The sequence below is a fragment of the Paramisgurnus dabryanus genome, chromosome 20 (genome assembly GCF_030506205.2).
Source record: "Paramisgurnus dabryanus chromosome 20, PD_genome_1.1, whole genome shotgun sequence".
In the NCBI taxonomy this organism is placed as follows: Eukaryota; Metazoa; Chordata; class Actinopteri; order Cypriniformes; family Cobitidae; genus Paramisgurnus; species Paramisgurnus dabryanus.
This window is the reverse complement of record NC_133356.1, coordinates 18,243,556-18,265,655: the sequence shown is the minus strand read 5'-3', so window position 1 is coordinate 18,265,655 and position 22,100 is coordinate 18,243,556. Positions and strand designations below refer to the sequence as shown.

The following is a 22,100-nucleotide window of genomic DNA, read 5'->3' as shown; positions in this document are numbered from 1 at the left end:
AATGGATTGTGCTAAGCTATGCTAAAAGTGCTAGAGCCAGATCAGCTGAATGGATTCCAAAACGGTAAGAATCAAATGTTTAACTCTAAGAGAGCTGGAAAATGAGCATATTTTCAAAAAAAGTGGAGTGTCCCTTTAAGACAGTGTCTCAGAAATACAAAATTCATAACATGAGTTATATGTAACCTATAAAATTGATCTGAATTCAAAGGTCATATAGGGAATGCCTGGAATGCAAGGTCATGAAGATAAAAATATTTCATTCTAGTAGATAATAAACTGCAAGTCAATGAATGGGTTTCCAACAAACCTTTCAAGGACTATACCAACCAACCAAATAGAAAATATTATTTGAATGCTAATGTCTGCTTGTTTCAGGAATCAATTTGTTATTTTGTTCATTCACATTAGCTACAGTACGCCACTGTACTCTTTACTCCAACATCTAATATTATTTATAAAAACACTGTGGGCCCTGTTTATGTCTTTCACATGACATTACATGACACAGAAACAGATGACAAAAATGCCTGAATACTTTAGTTTCTAAAAGAAGAGCTACTGTTCATCGGTGTAAAATGTTTACAAATAGTAAGTTATTGCTTAAACGCTACAAACCAGCACTTCTACTGCAAATCCAGTGGAATGTTGATCATTTACTTCATATATTTCACGTCATCTTAAATTACATAAAGTAAACAGAATATAAATAAACATACTACAGATTAACTCCAGCAGCAATGGCTCAAATATTGATCAAAGGCCATGATGTTAATCTTCAGGAAGAGATATAAACATCTAAATGACAAATTCAAGTTAAAAATGCGTCCAGATGAAAAGGCAGCTTATTTCAGGAAAAAAACTCTTTCTCTAGCTCAAAGACACAAGGCCGACCTGGGGCGCTCTGTATGCGACAGAGGGGAACTGTGCAGTCTCGTTTTTGACCCTCAGTGTCCACATCCAGCAATGAGCAGTCCATTTTGATGTCCGAGGAGAAGGAAATGTCCAAGGTTTGGGCACTTTTGCCCCCAGAGCAGTGCCCCAGAGAATAGGTCTTGTTGCGACTCTTAAGAAGTCCCCAAGAATGAGACTTTCTTAGGGAAAGTGGTCTGGGTCTGGATACTGGTTCACTGGGGGTTTGCTTCTCTTGAGCAGGTTCAGGTTTAATTTTTAAGGAGGAGCCGGTGGTATAAGAATCAACGGGATTGGTCTGGGAGTTACCGTTGCCGTTAGCTAAAGCAAAAAGAGAAAGAGTATTTATGGCATAGAGTGATCAAATCACATTTGGAAAATCGTATATGATTCACATTTGGAAAATTTTTAACTGTGGCCCATCCCTAAATAATGCAACACTTACTTGTCTGACACACCGCGGGGCTGGACTTCTTTCTCCTAAGCCGAGAGTTAGATCCAGTTAAATGATCTTGTAAGGGGGTTGAGGGGGGAGCGTCACTTTTTGCTGGGGTCGCCACACTCTGTACACTCGTATTCTGAATCTGCAGACTGCTGAGTGGAGACTCCTTCACCGGGCTGTACTCAAAATCTGAATGCAGGAGGCACTTGGTGGAGTTGCACTCAGAAATTGATGACATGGCGAGCAGGTTGACAGGCCCTGCAGGAACCTCATCCTTTCGTGAACGGCCCCCAGGTGGGCTGGTGCTGCGACGGAAGCGAGTAGCACGTTGAAAAAGTCCCTCTCGTTTCTTCTTCTCCTCACGTGGCTCTGGTTCCTCGTTGCTGGTGGCCTTGCAAACCTCCCGCAGGTCAAAGCCAAGCGCGACGGATGCCAGGATGGAGGCGCAGCCGTAAAGGACAGAGTCTGTGCGCCGGCGTGTGGTAGCGCGTTTAAGGCTGTTGGTGGGTGTGTGCTGGGGTGTGGTGCTGGTGGAACTTGTGGATGTTGTTGGGTCGTCCTGGCTCTCACCTCCTCCACCCGGTCCCTGGTTGTCCCCCTGTTCATCTTTCCACAGAGGTAGATCGATATACACCTGGTTGGGGAACTTGAATTGCTTTGGTTTGTTGTCAGATCCATCAGCAGGACATGGTTCATCTTTACTGGTTGCTGAAAAAAATAAGATTAGATTTGTAGTGTCGACTCCCAGTGCAAAACTCGCTGCCATGATGTAGAGATGATGCAACACTTCACTTACATACAAATCAGTGTAGAAACAAACGCATGCTTTTACTAAATGCTGTTTGTTGTTAAACAACACCGTTGCCATATTCAAGAATTTTGTAAGAACAAGTTTCGGGATCATGTTTGTTTCACAAACAGTGCTGGGCAAATATTTAGCAATAAGGGTGTGTTCAAATCCCTTAAAGGTCATGTTCTTTCTGATCCCATTTTTTAAACCCTAGTTAGTGTGTAATGTTGCTATAATAGCATAAATAATAAAATGCCAGGCGATATATTTTCTTTAACAGAATTCGCCTTTTAAAGGGTAACTAAACCCCTGGTCAGAGCGTGACTCCACCCACTGGCAATATTTGAAAAATGCAAGAAAAGTGGGCAGATCCCAACGGAGATAGAGGGGACGAACTAAAGCTCTACCAAGTGTGTGGTGAGATCGTAACAAGGGCGTGGTGAGCTTGAATCTGCTTACGTCACGAGTAATATTTTGGACCCAACATCCAATAGGAAAATTCAACTGCAGTAGCCACCGTTCAACCTGAAGAGGGCAGCACTCAGACATTTTTACACCATATATTGTAGTATTGAAACACTTTATACCCAAATGTCAAAAAACTTACTAAAATCAATGAACAGCACCAATAAAGCATAATTCTTACAGATCATTAACTAAAAAAAGTTGGTTTAGGGTTTAGTTACTCTTTAAAAGCCTACATCGTACAGCTGGTTTGTACTACAGCCCTCTACTTCCTGCTTTAATGACGTCAATAAAACAGTTTTTGACTAAACTCTGCCCACAGGAATACATCAGTCGCCAGCTAAGCTAACGGCAAGCTAAGCTGCTATCGAATCACAACACACTAAACAAACTACACAATCAGAACTCGATACGTATTTCTGAAGGAGGGACTTCACAGAACAAGGAAGACATCAGAACGTTTCGAGGACAGTAAAAACAGCGCTATAAAGATAAGTCAATAGTGTGAAAAATACAGAATTTTTTTATACGTGAACATGAACATGTTATATTGCGCACTGTAAACACAATCAAAGCTTCAAAAACACAAAAAGAACGGGACCCTTAAAGAGACACTCCACTTTTTTTGATAATATTCTCATTTTCCATCTATCCTAGAGTTAAACATTTGATTTTTACCGTTTTGGAATCATTCAGCTGATCTATGGGTCTGGCGGTACCACTTTTAGCTTAGCTTAGCATAATCCATTGAATTTGATTAGACCATTAGCATCACGCTCAAAAATAACCAAAGAGTTTCTATATTTTTCCTATTTAAAACTTGACTCTTCTGTAGTTACATTGTGTACTAAGACCGACAGAAAATAAAAAATTGTGATTTTCTAGGCAGATATGGCAAGGAACTATACCCTCATTCTGGCGTAATAATCAAGGACTTTGCTGCTGTAACATGGCTGCAAAAGGCGCAATGATATTAAGCAGCACCCGAAAATTGTCCCCTTAGTAACTTTCAATAGCAGGGGACTATTTTCGGGCACTGCGTAATATCATTGTATCAAATAATAATAATAATATCAAATATTTAACTCTAGGGAAGCTGGTAAATGAGAATATTTAAAAAAAGTGGAGTGACCTTTTAAAGGGTCGCTAACCCAGGTGTTTTCAACAATATAAAAATAGTCTCTGGTATCCCCAAAATGTGTCTGTAAAGTTTCAGCTCAAAATACACCACAGATCTTTCATTATACGATGTTGAACATGGCCATTTGTGGCTACAATGAAAAACACGCTGTTTTTGTGTGTGTTCCTTTAAATGCAAAGAAAGCTTCTGTTCCCCTCCCAGTATGCAAAGTAGGGGGTATAGCGTTTACAAATGTTCTTTACACCACATCAAAACATGGGTCTCTGGCAGAAGATTGAACTACGCGCTCATAAGGCGAAGTCTGTGAGCAGTTATGTTTGGGGCGTAATCAATGTGACATCACATTGATAGGGGATCCCCAACAGCCTGTTTTGTGTGACTCAGTCACACAAAACAGGCTGTTGGGGATCCCCTATCAATGTGATGTCACATTGATTACGCCCCAAACATAACTGCTCACAGACTTCGCTCTACTTGGGCGCTGCGCCCAGGTAAATTGCGACCCGCCCAAGTAAAAAAAAAATCACTTTACGAATTTCCGTATTTCTGAACTCGACTGGATGACCCGTGTTTTGGAGAGAGAGAGAGAGAGAGAGAGAGAGAGAGAGAGAGAGAGAGAGAGAGAGAGAGAGAGAGAGAGAGAGAGAGAGAGAGAGAGAGAGAGAGAGAGAGAGAGAGAGCGCGAAAGAGAGAGCGCGAGAGAGAGAGCGCGAGAGAGAGGTGGGGGTCGGGTGACCGTGAAGATGATGCACGCGTCATAAACTCATCATCCAGCGCGGCAAACTGGATCAACTGCAGCAGCACATACGGAGCAGCCAGGGAACACACTGCGACCAAAATGGTCGCATATGCTTATGTGCATATGTGTTTATAGCATCTAAGTTGGCTTCATTTTGCGTGCAAGCACGTTGTGTCTCTCCGGTTGAGTGTCCGTTCACGTGCTCTCTGTTTCTCAATGAATTGGGCGTGACGCGAAGCAACCTCAGTGTCACATTGTATCCTTTCATGTTTCTGAACTTGAGCAGAGTTTTACCATTAGAGGTCTTTCTTCACTGAGGACGCGGGACCCGTACGGTTCCGGGTTTATATTTTAAATGGTCAGATGGGTCCGGGTCGGTCCTAGTTCATTACTTCGGGTCCCAAGTCTGATTAATATTGTGTGTAAAACCCGAGTCGATCGGAGAACGGCCGTGAGCGCTACCGCGCTAAAGCTCGAGTGCTGTTTTAGCGTGCCTCCGGTTTCTATGGCGATAGCAACTGGCTCTTGTCACGACCACGCGCCGCTTCATTTTCTTTATCCCATTTTTTAATAGTCTTACTATTAATAGACAATATCTTTACTAAAATCTAAACAGTTTGCACAGAGATTGTAGCAAAAAGCAGTGCTAATACTGAATGAGCAAAGCTCTAGCTGACTCAGGATATAAAAAACGCAAAGCTGTAATGTAAAGTCTGTCATCGGGACAGCACAGCAAGTAGACTTTTAAATCTGAAATAATTAGTGGAATAAGCTTTGTTTAATCGGCAAAAGAGAAACAGAAAGCAGTAAAAGTGCCTATCTTATAGAAGTTATTACCATTAACATCAGTCACATTTATAATCTATAGACCTGCACTGTCTAAATAGGCTATAGTATACATAGTATTGTATATAATTGAGTTTGATAAAAGGGGTCATCAAATTGCTTCATATATCAGTGCAAAAACATCAAGTTTTTTCGTGGTGCTTTGACAAACAGTGTCAGCTTTGTTTATGGCAAAAAAAGTTTGGGGTGGTTAGATTAATGAACTATAATGTGAAATTAATATGAATGTTTTATAAATCAAAGTATTGTGTTGTGTCACACATTATTAGTTCTTTGTTACATGTATAGTAGACCATTTTTTGTCGGTGGATAATAATGATTGCCCTTTTCACCGGCTACCACCACAAGTAAATTTCAGATCTGTGGGAAACACTGGACTGTTACGGTTAAAAGGAGATTACACAAAGAAGAATAGATAGATTTGTATAATAACAGGATTCTGCACACACACTCTTGACTCATTTTCTGTGTATTCTTAGGTTAGGGAGGGGTTTAAAGCTTTTAATGCATTTTGAACAATCTGTTAAACAATTACAAGATATATAAAAAAAGAATGAAAAGCAGTAAATGAAAGCTCAACCATCCTTTACATACCTTGCTCAGCAAATAAGGCAGCCAATGGAACAGATTTCTGGCTCTTCATGAGACTCGTGGACCAGGGACTGCTTCCATCAGAGAGAGGTCGAACTCTGCAGACAATATGACAGTTATCCTTTAATTTTATACATTTCCTAAAACTACATAAAAGTATATGATTGGTTAAATTATGCATTGTAAATGATGGTCAAACTACATGTGTTTTTATTAAAGACGTTATTGCGCACATTCTTTAGAAATGTTTTCCAACCTTTCAGCACAATTTCCTCTTTCCTTCGTCTGTACAGAGCTTGGTCCCCATGTTCGGCCTTTCTTCTTAATCCCTTTTTTAACATCTTCAAAATCTTCAGGTTTGTAATTGGTGCTTCGACCCCATGTTCTATTGCTCTCATCCAGGGTCACTAAAGATATAAACAAAACACAAAACATGACACAGAAACCTTCTCCATCACTGACAAAAGCTTTTTTAAAGCAGACTCCACCACCCAGAATATACAGAAAGAATTATCACTGGTGAAAACATGTGTGAAAATGATAATCACTTCTTAAAACTGTTAATATTAGAGATAACATTGGATTAGAGGTCTTCACAGGTCCACTTATATCCAAAAACCCAAGGGGCAAGCCAAGCGAGTTTGGGTGTAAAAGTTTCACGTGTGCCCCTGACACGGGTCATGTATTTTAAAATGAATGGATTTTTGCCGAACAGACCCAAGAAGACCCAAACTATCCTTTTCCAATTCTTCATCCATTTGCCAAGAGTGCTTGCGACATCATGTGACATCATGTGTGCCAGACATGTCAATCAATTTTGAATGCACATTTTAGTGGTTACCTTGGTGTTGTCATCAGATAACTAATGAAAACAAATGGAGCAGCGGACCAAATTGGTTGCGAGGCCACAAGAGTTTCTTTCTGTCTGACTGGTGGGTGCAGGGCTGCAGACTGCATACACATTGGGTCAGATTGGACTCGGGTCTTATTTTCACGGATAGTTTTTTTTTCCATAAAAATATGCACATCGTGTCGGGGTAAAAAGTAATTTCAGGTCCGGTGCATTTCTTTGGACCTGAGAAGACCTCTTCGCTGAATTGACCTTAAATGAGCTTTACATTAACTAAGAGGTTTGTCTATTATACCTTACATAAGGAAGACCTTCAATGGCAAGTTATTGATGCAACCAATCATATTTAGTTGATTATATAAAGCAGCAAGAGCTCAAAGTCCACCAAAATGGTACTGATCCCAAAAGGCAGTCAATGCAAAATTATTATGAACTATAATTAGAGCTGTCCAAGCATCAAGCAGCGTGTTATAAATGTGCAAAACCAACTCCCAAAGACATTACAGATGCTTAAAAGCTGTAGCCATGAGGAACCACACAGAGTGTGCCATAGGACATTGGCGTCCTTGCCTTTCTTCCTAAAACCGCTAGGTGGTTTACACTCGCTTGTGATATCCACATCCTGGTGATACACAAACATACTGTCCCTTCGGCTAGTGTCACATGGGTGGCTCACTGAGGGGAAAAAATATGTTATAAACGTGTGACAGACACAGGATTCAGCAACCATTGGCAATGGCCCTTTTTTGGCTGAATCACACTGAGCTTGGAAAACTGCTGGTAAATCAGCGTGACTTTCATTTCCATGGTTTATTATCACTGTATTGAAACTAGCAAACATAATAAAAAGATAATATGGGCCAGTATTGCTATCTGATAAACTTATCTCACTATTGTAATTAACATTCTCTTTTCTTTAGTCACTTGACATTTCGAAACAGAAAGTGCATTCTGATTAATTCCTATATGTCTTTTAAATAAAATAAAAAGCTTAATTGTCTACTTAAATGTTACATGTCTGTAATCCATAGCCTCAAAAAAAATTAACTAATGTACGATAATCCAAACACAGATGTTGAGTGAAAATATGGGAACATACACTGGATGGCTCGGAGACGAGGAATCATTGTAGGGCTGCTGGGAGGGCTGGAGTTAGTGCTGTTGAGGCTTCTTCTCTTGTCCATGGTGGGAGAGGCCTGAACTGTGATCTTATGCTGAAAATCTGTTGAACACAAATCAGGTCAGTTGAAAGTCCCATAATCATAACTCATAAGTAAAGCTTTTAGCGAACTAACCTGACGGTAAGCTGATGCGGTTGCCGTCTTTGAGTTTAAGGCGACTGCGCTTAAACTTGCCCTTTCGTTTCTTAACGTTGGGCTTGTCCTTGTTGAGTTGGAAAATGAGAATGTTGAGTTCCCGTTCAAGAACGTTGATCTCTCGCTCGGCCAGCTGCTGTTCCCTCCTCTTCAACAGCTCCTCGTGAGACTTCTGCTGAAGGGCCGCTCGTGTCAGCTCTTCCTCACGAGAACGGAGCTCCTGGTGGTAAGAGGAACATTAGGGATCAGGCACATATTTTTTTTAAGGTTTTTATTAATGAAATATGTAAAACGTGACTAATGTAATTATTTACAGAAACACCACAATTGAGTTGTTGATTAAAATCTACTTGAGCAATAAGACATCAATGGCATGAATTGCAGTCTCACTTCCTTCGGCCTTGAAGGACAGAGCTCAGATTCTTCTCCGACTTAAATGGCTGATTTGAGAACATGGTTTTGTTCTCGGTTTTACCCTTAAGCACCACAAACACCACATAAATGCAAGAACCGCATGTGGGTCATTCACACAATAGCAGCACTGTTTATAAGCAGAAGCAGGTGACTGTATAACTTTATAAACATGGTTTTAACTCTGCGAACCCACATGTATAAAACTCTTGGACAGAATTGTTTAGCATTTATAGAAATAGTTTCTACCCTTGTGGAGTAAAGCCATTTGGTCTAATCTCTTTTGAATAAGTTCGATAAGAGGCTTTGGGGCACTTTGCCAAGAAACACATTTGGGCAGATGATTTGGATTACAACGACAATTAACGAAAGAAGAAATTGCTTATTCAAAAATGAATCAGTGTAATGCATTAAAGATGTTTGTGTGACAAGACTATTAAGCAGTGGAAAAATTCATTAATCAAAGATTTTAAAATGCATCAAGATTGTAGCTGACTTGCAGGAAAATAAATTTCTGATCAAGCAATGACAAATCCTTATCATATTAACTTAATTGAACACTTAGAGGCATTTCATTGCTAATAGCTTACTAGATCTCTGTACAACCAAGTACAGCTGCCCAGTTCATATCTGGGCCATATCTGATAACAGTGAGCATGAGCACCACAAACAATGCAAGGATTTCATATCAATATGACATATTTTACAATGCTGATGCTGAATGCAAGTATACAAATCTCCAGAGAATTGTTTTGGTAAAAGGTAAGTATACATGCAAACAAAATATGTAACACTCTGCCAGTCATGTTTGGATGTTTTAATGCAAAAATCGTGTGCCTTTCTATTAATAGGTAAGATCTTTATACCTCAGTCACTGGATTTTCAATTTAATACAGTTACATATCAACCAACAAAATCAAACTTACACTGCACACTTAAACTGTGTGTCAGCTGACCATGTTGTGGTCTTTCTGCTAATCTACCGGTGTACCAAAAACAATCACTGGCTCATAACAAAAAGGCTTTGTTTGGTACAAAAATTGAACATTTAGGAATAAAAAGATAAAATTTTAAGCAAAACTATAAATGTTGGAATACCAAAATCTATCACAAAAGTAGCCACTAACCTTTTCTTTAGTGCGTAGCTCATCAAACATTTCCTGGATTTCCACTCTCCAGTCCTCTTGCATTGAGTGGAAGGAGTCCTGTGGCATTGTGGCCATCACTGCCTCCTCTATGGCAATCAGCTGCTCCAAGATGGCAGAAAAGGATGGACGGATATGAGGATCCTGCTCCCAGCATTCTGTTGACACACATTGAAACACAAAGTTCAAACCGCTATAGGAAAAAAATTTAAGCAGTTACAATAATCATACCAGCCTGTTTGAAAATATACCTATACTTCACTCCAAGTGAAATTGGTCTATTATTTGTGACCCGTGCTGGCAAAATGAGTCGGAATGAGCAAATTTTCATTTTATTTATTTATATTTTGAGGTTCTCTATTAAAAAAATGCTTCACAACGATGTATGATTGGTTGGAATTTGAAAAAAAAAAATGACAGCGCTACACCTGTTTAAAGTTGAGGTCAATTTTTAGAAAAATCAAGTTAAAGATTTTTGAGGGTTCAAAAATCACCACATACCTTAAAATCATTTAGCAAACACAGTCAAAAACAAAATCTATATTAAAAAATATATATAAATATGTTCAACTTTTTTATTTTTTATTGTTTGATTGACATTGAAACAGCCAGCTTTAACCCTGAAGAACTCAAGAACATTGGCCAAATTTGACCCCGTGGGTTCTCCAGGGTTAAAATCTACTGTAATGCAAGTATCTAATATAACGTTCATCAGATATTTTTTCCCAACAGTTAATCAAAGATTCCCTTTAAGACGTAACAAATTATAGGACCTGAATTCTTGTCAATGTCAAAATAAATATTTTTAAATAATTCTGTGTTCTGTGTCTTAATTATTTTAACATCAAGCAAGCCCTGCACTCTATTTTCAATTTTGCCAGCACGGGTCACAAATCTTTGTTGAAAGGTGGCAAGCAACTGTCAGTGCTTAAACGGCAAAAAAAAAATTCTCAGAACAATGTACAGTGGAATAAAATCTATAAACCTACCCTCCATGAGCTTGGCAAAAGGCTCGGGACAAGTAGATGGAATGGGAAGGGTTAATTTGTTGACGGCCACACCATAGGCAACTGCCAAGCCATCAATTCCTCGGTAAGGAACCTCTCCAGTCAATAATTCCCAAAGCAGGACACCATAACTGGATAAAGAACAAAACAGATTAGAGAATTGACAGATTAAATTTCCTAATACTGAACCATAGGGAGTTAATCATCACTAATAGTTTAAAACAAGGTTCCCCAAATCTCACCCTGGAGGCCCGGAGTACCGTATAGTTTAGCTCCAACCCTGATCAAACACACCTGAGCAAGCTAATCAAGGTCTTCATGATCACAAAAAAAAAATCACAGATGGGTAAGTTTGATTAGGGTTGGACCTAAACTCTGTAGTGCTCCGGCCCTCCAGGGTAAGATTTGGGGAACCCTGGTCTAAATGCACATAACAGTGTTTGTGTACTTCCAAACACTACAGTACTAACAATATTTAAGTGTCTTTGATTCTTGACAGCAGATTATTTCCTATTGTTTAAAGCCTGGAATTTTTAATTTTAAGGCTAGCAAACCGAAGCAACATCTAGCGTTAATTTTAATCATGACTTGTCTCGAGCATAAAAAGAAGAAAAAACGAAGGAGACGAGTACAGTCTGCTTCCTTTTTTATTCTATCATGGTACAATGGTGATAACACGTTGAACAAGCAATCTTTTTCCCTCCATAACACCTCCACAAGTTTCTTCTCCGCCTGGCTCTTTTCTTTATTTTGTCTGTGTTGGTTTGTTATCGTTGCACTCATTTCATCAAAATTTTTGACACTGCCAGAATTTTGTCGAAGGATAATTTTGAATGCTACGGTCATTAATTGTCTGTCTGTGAACATGTCAAACTAGCGATCAAAGACGGCAGATTTTAGCCTTAATATTCCAGTAATCTTTTAGGATTTCAAAATGTGTCTCAGACAGCTAAATCCTAGCTGAAATCTCACAGTGTGCACAGGGCTTAAGTCATTTTCACTTCTGTCTCCTCTTGTCTTAAAGAAACTGAGACACAATGCTCTAGCATTGTATTGTTTAAAAAAAGGAAACTGTCAAAAACCATGATGAATTTAAACTGAAAAATAGCTTAAGCTGAAAAATATCTTGATTGAAAAAATAGCTTAAAGCTTTTACAAACAAGCAAAAACTTAAACCTTAAACAAACACTACATATTTCACATACTATAAGCTCTTTTCCAAACTGCAATAGCTGCCTTGCTGTCTACTGCCGTACCTGCAAACCCATTCACATAGCACGCTGATCCCAGAAAAAACCCACGAAAAGTGAATGCAAACACACCCCGCAATTATTTCTGGTATCGCTCTAGTAACGGGGACCTAGTAACATTGCCAAAACAAGTCTTCTGTGAACAAAACACAGAAGCAATGTACCGAGGAAGCATGTGTCATCGCAACAAAGTTAGCGTTCAGTTCTTTGACATGGGTGTTTTAAATGCAGATCAACATTCATGATGAAAAATCTCTATAAACTAATGAAGCAGAGATCAGGTAGTTCGTCACTATCCGTGCTGATGCTGAGAAAATGAATGGGCACGTGTGTGGCTTCTTGAAAGAAAAATCACAGATAATATGCAAACTTGCGGATAAGCTGCAGATAAAATCCACTGGGTGCACAACTGCAAATAAAATGCACGTCATGCAGCATGTCTTTACGGGATGTGTGTAAATGCACGTACAGATTCCAAAAAATCATTGGCCGTTTGAATAAATAAAATAATACCATCCCTGGACAAATCCCGGTGACATTTTCCATAAACTGCGTGTGAAAAGGGCTTAAATTAAATATTCTCACAAGTGACTGATTTTGCATGCTTTACAAATCAAATATTACACGTTTTATAGTTATTGTTCCTCAAAAAAATTATATTATCCACGTTTGCACTTCACCGGTCATTTGTTTTGCTACTAAACTTGTCACAATGCACTATGTAAGAAATTTGGTATCTCATGAGGCAACATAATTACACAGCTTACATTTTAAAATAAACTTGGATTACCTCTAATGCCTATAAATACTACCTACAAAGATCACTAGGTTTTAAAACGTAGTGTTTTACTTCAAATGCTTTGTGTGCAAACCTTGCAATTAACTTAAAAAAATAACAGCTTACCTCCAGACATCACTCCCTTTGGAAAACAGGGAGGATTTGATGACCTCAGGAGCCATCCAGGAGTAAGTGCCAGCTGCACTCATCTTGGTTGTTTTGTGCCACTCCCGAGCCAGGCCAAAGTCAGTAATCTTCAGGGTTTTTCGACCAATGTCGTCATTTTCGATTTTTTCAAGTAATAAAACTAAAGACAACAGAAACAGAAGAAATATTTTTTACTTCTATATTAGCGTAAAATGAAATGCATGCAATTTGACTGAAACTTTGATCAGCTATTTTAAAATATGATGGGAATGTTCTCCATGTCTGAGCCTCCGAGCATTTTGAATAACAATACAAGAATGCAAAAGGCCTATCACATTTTCACTCCTTTATCATAAAGTGAAATCTTCAAGGACACAGATCTACACAAAGAACTTAAGAGTGATATACAACCAAGTCGCTCTGGTTAACAATATAGTCTCGTACCACATGACAAATAACAGGAGAATATAGGTTAGCTTGCTTTGAAGTTAGAAACATCCTGAGGTCGGCAGTAGCATTATTTCTCACTAGTTTTGTCCTTGACAAATATCCATCTGTAGACCTTTATCAATTATAGTACGTCACAAGGTACAGGCCTCAGCTGACAGAAGATAACTACTGTACATTCCCATTTAATCTCTTTTACCTTACAAACCGAAGTGACAACCAAGCAGTTTTATTTAGAAAAAAATTAAGAAACAATGTTCCCATGCTTGGAGTGTACAATAATTATCTACTTTAAACTGGGGAGAACTGACCTTGACTACACTCCCAGTTTATGTACCAGTTACATTGTATGACATTAAAAGTGCAACATAAGGTTCAGCAGTAGAAGGGCACAGTCTAAATATTGTGGTCAGGGCTCAACATGAAAGGACTGCCCGGTGGACCGGGGCCAGTGTAAGAGACTCTCGGGCCAGTAAACAGTATAGTCACATACCCGATCGGCCAGTGCTTCACCCTCAGTCACTAAAATATATTTTCTGCCTGTGGCCGTTTGTCTGTATGTATTCTTATACAATGTTACCATTGAGACACATTTTAAGCGTTGCGAACGTTAACTTCTCAGCAATGTCATGAGGTTTCTCCTTCCTTATTGGTTGTTGTGGACGCTATTGCGTGTGTTGTGTTACGTCAATTGGTAGAGCAAAACAATTTTAATACGACAGCGCTCTCTAATTATGGGACCAAACAAAAACATAATTTTTTAACATCTTAGAAGCAGACATTTACTGGGGTAAAACGCGACAAAAGAAATTATGCAATGTTTTGCAGTTTGCCATCAGTTTCCAGGTAAAGCAGACAAGTTGGGAGCATTTTTTGTTGGAACAAGCAACTAACGTAAACAAAACATAGCGTGTATGGTGTCTACAAGGGTTGCCGATAACCCTTCATCTGGTCCACTGAACTTAATGGCGAGACATATGAAGACACATATCAACACAGCATATTAATAACAGTTTTATTAATATTGGTTTATCATCTTCCTTACAACCAGATTTCTTTGATACTGTATGAGATCTGTGCACAGTTAAATCCTGATATACCTGGAATTATTGATCCTGATAAGGGTATTGTAACATTTCAGAATTAGAGTTTACTTTTAAAAATGGCCAATTGTCTTAACATATGACGAATAAAATGCACAGGTATACAATTATATTTGACTTTTGAAATGTTATTTTAAATATGTGACACTAAACCTTTTTTATTTTGGTGGGGCCAGTGAAAATTTTTGGTGATTCTTTCATTTTTTTTGTCTTGTTCTCGCATAAAATCACGAAGAGTTTTAGGTTCCACTTAAGCAACAAATAGCCTGCGGTTTCCAATAGAAAAATATTTTTACCGTCAATACTTTCATTTTACGTGATAACTGGGATTCCATTTCGAACAGGTTTCACCTGTTTGATGCTTTAAAGTTAGTTTCTATATACATCTAGGTTTGCTTTCTAAGAAACAACTACAATAGACTGTTATACAATTTAAACTACTTAAACTTCGATTACATTTCAGTATACCCTGTAAAACATTTGTTTTGCTTACGAATGTTGCAAATGTAAAAAGTTGAACATAACACTTTATACTACAGTGAAAGGCTGCAAGATATATCACAAATGTGCATAACGCAATGGCTTACACTGAATGAAAAAAAAAAAGTAAAACTTACTGCTTATATTATTTTTTTATTTTAAATAATTCATAGTAAGTTCACAGACTTACTATGAGCATTATCGTATTGAATAGTATATCGCGTTTTTAAGTTATCACGCATTACATTTGTCTTCAGTACAGTGCAGCCCTATTACAGATTACTTATGACACCGCAAATTCAAGTTTGGCATAAACTTAAAGCTCACGTAACACACGCTATTTCTGCATTTCTGATGTTAATCTGGAGTACCTATAGAATAGTATTACATCCTTTTTTATCTCCGAAGAGTCTTTAGTTTAATCAGATTTATAAAAGAAAGATTAGCTTTACTGAATCTTTCCGATAACGTACGAAAAAATGGAGTTATACCGCGGGAGGAGCGAGTACGAGTCATGCAACACTATACAACACTGTTTAACTTATGATTTACTACATGTTCATGTCATTTATATAATATGCACGCGCCTATTTTCAACATAAGACAGAAGTCTTACTTAATGCATGCAACTCATGACCCGGTTGGGAAAATCAAGCGCATCGAACACACACGCAAAACTCCGCTGCTACCCCGGATAATAAACTATATCCATTGTTTCCATAAGGCTGACTTTCTTCTCCTTACATCCAAAAACACACTTCTTCTTTCGTGCCATTGTTGAGTTTTGAAATTAAACAAAGCTGTGTCGCGTGATAAGATGTTTGCAAGTTCTAGCGTCTTCCGCTGATTGACGAGTGGGTAGGGATGGGTACCGAAACCCGGTATTAAACTGGCCCCGGGGCTAAATTATGAAAGACCGTAGTATCAGTAAGATCTGACGCTATCGGTTCTGCTATCGGTCCTGGAGAAAAAAATAAAAATAAATGTGCTATGTTTTCTTGCTTAATAATGTTTTCGTGCACATTTTATCTCACCAAACATTTCTAATTTGCGATTAAGACGTTTGTCTGTGAGATCTGCGAGATCTCTCATGCGCGCCGCGGAGGCTGGCTGTCTGTCAAACACAACCACAACAACGAGCGCGGTGCACGCACACGCATAACAGCACGAAAACTACCGCTTAATACAAAGAGTGACGATGGCGGTTAGAGCAAAACATTCAAAAGTGTGGTTATACTTCACTAGAGTTGATGCAGACAACGCTCGTTGTCATACAGGTAAGTGCAACAAGATGTTTGCATGTAAGGGCGGAAACACAAGCAATCTGTCAAAGCATCTTTCAAAAGTGTATTACGTGCAGAAAGAAGCTGTGTCCCAATTCAAGGGCTGCGACCTTCTAAGCATACAACCTTAAAAGGGGAGCACTCTGTCTTTCAAGGTGGCAGCCTCAGAAGTCCGCGAAGAGAACTGAAATGAGACAGTCTAACCCTCGGAGGACCTATAATTTGCGTCACCTGTTGCACGCGCCCACCGCGCCTGTCAGCAGGACACAGCGGAGACGTTTCTGACTTATTTAAATAAATATGGAATCAGAAAAATATTCATTTATTTTAGAAAATATGACACGTTGATGTAGATTAAACTATTCAACAGTATATAAAATTAATCAACCTTAGAAATACGCAACATAAACAGAATAATATTAACACAAGTCACAGCCTCAAGTCGCGCTGCTGTGACGCAATCGGTCTTAAAATACGTCCTTAGAAGGTCGCAGCCTGCAAAATTCAACCATCATCTCTGGTGGTTGCCGCATCAACGTCAGGCATGTATGCTAAAATCATGTTGAATCAACATTGTTCACGTCATTTAAAATAAATGTACAATCTCCCTAATTGGTTTGCTTACCTTACGTTGAAATTCTGTTGATTTCTTTTGGGAGAAATGCTGAACGTTATGCATTCAACATATTTTCTACTTCTTTTTAAAATCCCAAATAAAGAAAAATCAGCATGTAAACATTTATTTAGCTTAAATATCCTATTTAGAGTATTTTTCTGCAGCTTTCACGCTGGTGCATTAATAAATATTTGTATAATATTTAGAAATGATATCCAGAAATTAATTTGTAATAATGAAATGCAGACACATAATTAACTTAATCATGTGAACATAGGTTCGTGATCAAATGTTAACATTGGCCAAAGTACCGATAAGAATACCGTTAAAGCACCGGACCGTTAAGCAGTACCGGTAAGAGTAGTAATACCGTTAAAACCTTAACGATACCCATCCCTACGAGTGGGCGGGGTTTTCCGGGGAAAGTGCCCATATAAAGAAGTGATACGTATAGAAAACCCCTGAAACGTCAGCTGGACCTGTAATCGAAAAAAAAACTTCCCGAAACTTGTAGGAACCCTGGCGAAGTGCATTCGGCACAGAAATACTCTGTAACACGCCCAACTGCTTTTTTGACACTTTGCCTACGTTTAGCATGAGGAAACAACTCTATAACTGTGTTAATAAGTCAGAATGCTTGAAATACCATTGAACCACCCCTTTAAGCAACAAACACTACTTCTGAGACAAAGCTGATTTAGTGGAACCTAATAGTGGGTCCAGAATTGTTTGTTTTTATGCTACTTTGATAGTTATGTGATGCTGCAATATCTTGCACTGCTTTACCACCACTTTTTGTACTCGCCTTTTATCGGTTCCAATTTTTATGGATGAAACAGAAAGTCATCTTTAGACTGAGACAATAACCGGTGCCTGTAGTGCTTTCCCTCTATCACCCCAACAAGGTTTTTGTAGACACACACACAGTTACTCGAGTGTGTTTGTGTATTCTTGAGAGCACACATGCTTGAGATTCCTTAACGTTTCATTTCATGTGCCCAAAATTGCAAAATGAAATTGAGTTTTGAAGTGTGGAGCGGGGCCAAGTTTCACTAAGACTGCTGGCTACAGTTCTGCAATATTCTATACCCCCGATGAGGGGAAGCTCCCTGTCTTGGACAGAAAATAGCAGCCATTGAGGAGATTAAAAATAATGAAAATAAGCCTTTCAGCCTAAGAGTCGGGCCATTCTCGGGCTGGCAGTCACCTAGCAACCGGTGCTTGACCATTCCATTGTGCAAACTTACGTTAAGCTTTTGCCCCCTCGTTAGTGACATTCCTTTGAGTGAGGTATTAAAAGATTAGGGCACAAAAACATCATTTCACTCACTATTTGCTATATCTTAAAGATAACCATTGATCAGAAAGGAAAGAGTGGGCACAAAGCAAAGTTTGATTTCATGTGACTTTTTTTTTTTTTTTTAGAAGTATTTGACTTTCTTGTTTATGCCTCCCATAAAATGTACTCTCCACCTTTAACCTGCTAAACAATGAGCTACAACTTAAATGGGCACAGAGTCCCCCTCATGAACACTGCAGAAAAGGTCTGGCTCATGATGGGTGGTGTCCCGAGTGCAGCCCTGAGCAAACACACGTCACTTCTTCAATTAAGGTCAGCAAGCTTCCAGTGTTGTTTGTCACAATCATGTGGAGAAATGAACAAACCGAGTTGCATTCACGGGGGCTGGGTGCCACATCAAGACTATTGTTGATAGAGGAATGTTGTCTTTTTTTTCGCTTCTGAAAAAACTCTGCTAATTTAATGAATGGTGGGATGCTAAAGACAATGACACAGTAGTAATAATGATGAGAATTTGCTTGTAACAATAAGTTGCATGTACTTTTATATGCTGATTTATTTATGTATCCAAGATTTATAAAAGTATTCACTGGAAAGTCTAAATTATTTTGGTTAAAAAGTAACTTTTTTAACAATCCCTAAAAGACTTCTGAGTACTGGGTTAACCAACCGCATACCAGAGCCAGGTTAAAAAGGTTAGGGCTTTTCCCAACTCCATCTATGACTTCGAAATACGATACATCATCATAGTCATCATAGAAGCAACCCTTGGAGCTATAGCCTTGTGTTAAACAGTATTATGGTTTATATGAAAGAAAATGCACGCTTATGTGGCAGGCCGGTTAAAAAACAAGTACAATTTCTAATGTTCTGTCATAACCTTTGTTACATATTATCAGTTTTGGTAGAACTGACACTCTAAAACCAAATATAAACTACATTTGTACTAACTTAGTGAGTGTGATACATAGGAAGATGTTGGTGTATCCATATCATAGACAAACCACTAATGTATATTAATATTTGGATTAAAAAATGCTTGGTGCAGACAATTAAAAACAATTACTTACAGTTAACCATAAGATTTGGAACTTCTTTCTCCAAACCAAGTTTGAAACCAGTTTAACTGACCCAAGTTAGTAAATTTCTCAAGAAGGATGTCAGCTGTTCAAACTAACTTCTTTACTTCACAACCCGTTAAGGGTCAAACTCGTTCAGAATCCCAAAGGCAATCATTCCTACAGTTCCTTTGAGGAGCTAGATTAGAGCCAGTGATTTTTACTTATTGTCTATATAAATCCTCACTAAGAAACTCTACTAAAGCACGACTTAAACTGTCTGTTGAAGTGCAGGAGCTGTTTTTAAACTAGCCTACTCTTTTGTCAGCGACAATTAGGGTAAGGAGAAAAACCCAGATCCAACCCTGAATCTCTCGATAACTCCACAGCCAATAGACATATAGATGTAATATATTCTATTCGGTTGTTTGGCATTTCTTGCCCATCATGCACACATAAATGTAAAAATAAGTGCACAACAGCAGTTTATTTTGTTTGTTAAATAAAACTAACCCTAACTACTGTGGGTTGGATATTTACACTCATAGTGTATTCTTAGGTATTATAAATTTAAAGGCTCACAGCCTAGGTTATATTCTGGGATAGAGATGCTGCGGCTGCCAGTAGGACCTGGAGGGATTCAGTGTCTTTAACATCAACTACAAAGGCTCCATTCAGTCTCTGAGCATCCATCAATTTTATAGCTTTTCTTCTTAGGTTATATTTCACTAGCTAGTGGCTTTCTTTGTGAATCATATTGCGTTTAGCTAGAAGATAAAACTAAACTGAAGTTTCATAGTTTTTCTCCATGAAACACATTTAGACTGAAGAAAGACAATATCGCTAAAATTATCCTTTGCTAAATATATCTTGATTCCTTAAGTTATACGACATCACACAAGGTAACAAAGGCAAGTTTTCCAAATATCACCATGTGGTAGAGTATCTAAACTAACACATGGTTTCATGGTGTTGCCAAACACATGCTTATAAGGGAAAGGTTAATGTTCTGCAGTATGTACTGATGATAAGGTTTGTAAACGAGGGTGGGGATTAATGATTAACGTAGGCTACTAATTGCGAAAGGAAATACCTGTGAACACCCACACTCTTAAAAATAAAACTCATCTAAATGGTTCTTTGCAGCGATGCTATAGGAGAACCTTTTATTTATTTCTCAAAGAACCTTTTAGACAAATGTTATGCCCCAAGAATGTGTGCTACTTCTCTTACTGTTGCTGGACTTCAGGTCGCGATGAATGATGGGAACTACAGCCTCTTCATGGAGATAGTGCATGCCCCTGGCGATCTGGACGGCCCAGTTCACAAGGATGTGAGGTGGGATCTTTCTGCCCGTCAAGGCACGGTTCAGAGTCCCTCCACGGGCATATTCCATAACTAGGCACAGGTTCGGCTCCTCCAAACACACCCCCTCTAGTTGAATAATATTAGGATGTTGAAGCATTGAGAAAAGTTTGGCTTCCTGCTTAACACTGTCCGCAGTAGCTTTGATGTCTTCGTCGGGGTCCTGCCGAGCTGCCTTCACTGCGACCTCCTGGTTTTTCCAATTCCCCCTGTAAACTTTGCCAAAGCCACCAACGCCGATTATTTCTTCTATAATGAGTTCAGAGAACGGTATCCGAACAGGGGCAGACGGGTCGGTCTCCGGAGCCCCCACCGCGGCCCCCGCGGGAAGCCTGTAGATGGCTGGTTGATATGTAACATAATTAGATGGGAAGATGCCCACGCGATGGTTAATTTTTCCCGTCCACCACCCTTCGTCTCCCGAGATGGCAGCGTCTTTAGACAGGACCTCCACCACGTCTCCTCGCCGCAGGCTGAGCTCGTCCTCCCCGCTGGCCTCATAGTCAAACACCGCGGTCCAGAGCGAGCGGGGACACAGGGGAGCAGAATGAGCCCAAGCCCTCGAGTTTGTGGACTCCGTCCAGACATGGTCGTCGAGGCTCAGGCGCCCCTCACCGTTTGGGATAACGGCCTGGGGAACATCCATGTCTCGGTGCCTGCAGGGGCACCATAGGGTGCACTGATGTCAAATCAGAGTAAAACCTGACGCGTCTAAACAAAACAGTTTCAACTGGACTGAGCGGAGTTCCTCACAAATCCCACTTTATATCAAATGAACGCTTCATTAATGGAGAGTGGCTCAGGTTAAGTCTGGCTTAACAGAGGTTAAGAGACTCATTGCTTTGTTTCCACATAAGCCAGCTAAACAATTTCGGAGCACGAAGTGTCTGTGAAGCTCGGACATCAGCATTAGCCGCGGCGTTTTATAAACCAGCGACGTTTATTTCTGACAGTATAAACTACATTATCAGTCTTTCTGTTGAATTCAACGCAACGGGAAATGCAAATGTGTCTTAATTTAAAGACAATTAAACTCTGTTTAAAAAAAAAAGAAACTATCCAACAACATACCAGCTTGTACGTTTTCAATGCCGTCGGGCTACAGGTGCAAAGTACCTGCTCATCCCATGCGAATGAATCAAGCTAAACGTTCATACGATTATTTCAACACCTGAGATACTTCTTTTAAAAGTTAAATTATTAACTTCTCTGCTGGTACAAAAATAGCCATCCACCATAGCTACTAAACACACACGTTGTATGAGTTAAACACGACAGGCTAAGTGCCGTGCTAACGCATTAGCTCGCCCGACTCCTCTCCGAAGTTCACAAAATATCAGCGGCTCCCGAAAGTCTGCCGTCGCCAAGGACACGTCGCTCGGGCACAGAGTGAAGCGCTTCCCGGTCACGCGCGCGCGGGTCAGTCAACCGCGAGCTCTCCAAAAGTTTTCGAAAAACTGCACTTTTATCGCGCGTGAATCTAATGACATTTTCAGAGCAACTTAACTTTGCTCGGGAAGTCTATGGGTGCACCGCCATCGCTTCTCCGCTCCTCCAACTCAACAGCGCATAGAGGAGAGAGAAGGAAAAGTACACATTTGGATTGGCTACCGGAGTT

The 22,100-nt window shown here is 39.4% G+C and overlaps 1 protein-coding gene across 2 annotated transcripts; it reads right to left on the bottom strand.

Moving 5' to 3' along the window:
• Window positions 1-43: 43 nt before the first annotated feature.
• On the bottom strand, window positions 44-22,040 carry map3k21 (mitogen-activated protein kinase kinase kinase 21). 2 transcript variants are annotated; one of them, XM_065296812.2, is made up of 11 exons: window positions 20,351-22,040; window positions 12,810-12,990; window positions 10,638-10,786; window positions 9,631-9,806; window positions 8,072-8,312; window positions 7,876-7,998; window positions 7,347-7,451; window positions 6,183-6,333; window positions 5,930-6,024; window positions 1,358-2,062; window positions 44-1,233 (listed from the first exon to the last, which is right to left on the bottom strand). In XM_065296812.2, exons 1-11 carry the CDS (start codon window positions 21,126-21,128, stop codon window positions 851-853), a joined length of 3,087 nt encoding a protein of 1,028 aa, XP_065152884.1. In that variant the 5' UTR covers window positions 21,129-22,040; the 3' UTR covers window positions 44-850. The 2 variants fall into 2 exon arrangements, with proteins under 2 accessions (XP_065152884.1, XP_065152885.1); XM_065296813.2 differs by lacking the exon at window positions 7,347-7,451.
• Between the last annotated feature and the right edge of the window lie 60 nt (window positions 22,041-22,100).

Bases quoted from the DNA above. Each gene is read 5' to 3' on its own strand.
- map3k21 (XM_065296812.2), bottom strand. From the start codon at position 21,128: ATGGATGTTCCCCAGGCCGTTATCCCAAACGGTGAGGGGCGCCTGAGC. The intron at 8,313-9,630 runs GTTAGTGGCTAC...TCTTACCACCAG, and splicing joins AGCTACGCACTAAAGAAAAG to GAGCTCCGTTCTCGTGAGGA. The intron at 2,063-5,929 runs GTATGTAAAGGA...TATTTTTTTCAG, and splicing joins TGCCTTATTTGCTGAGCAAG to CAACCAGTAAAGATGAACCA.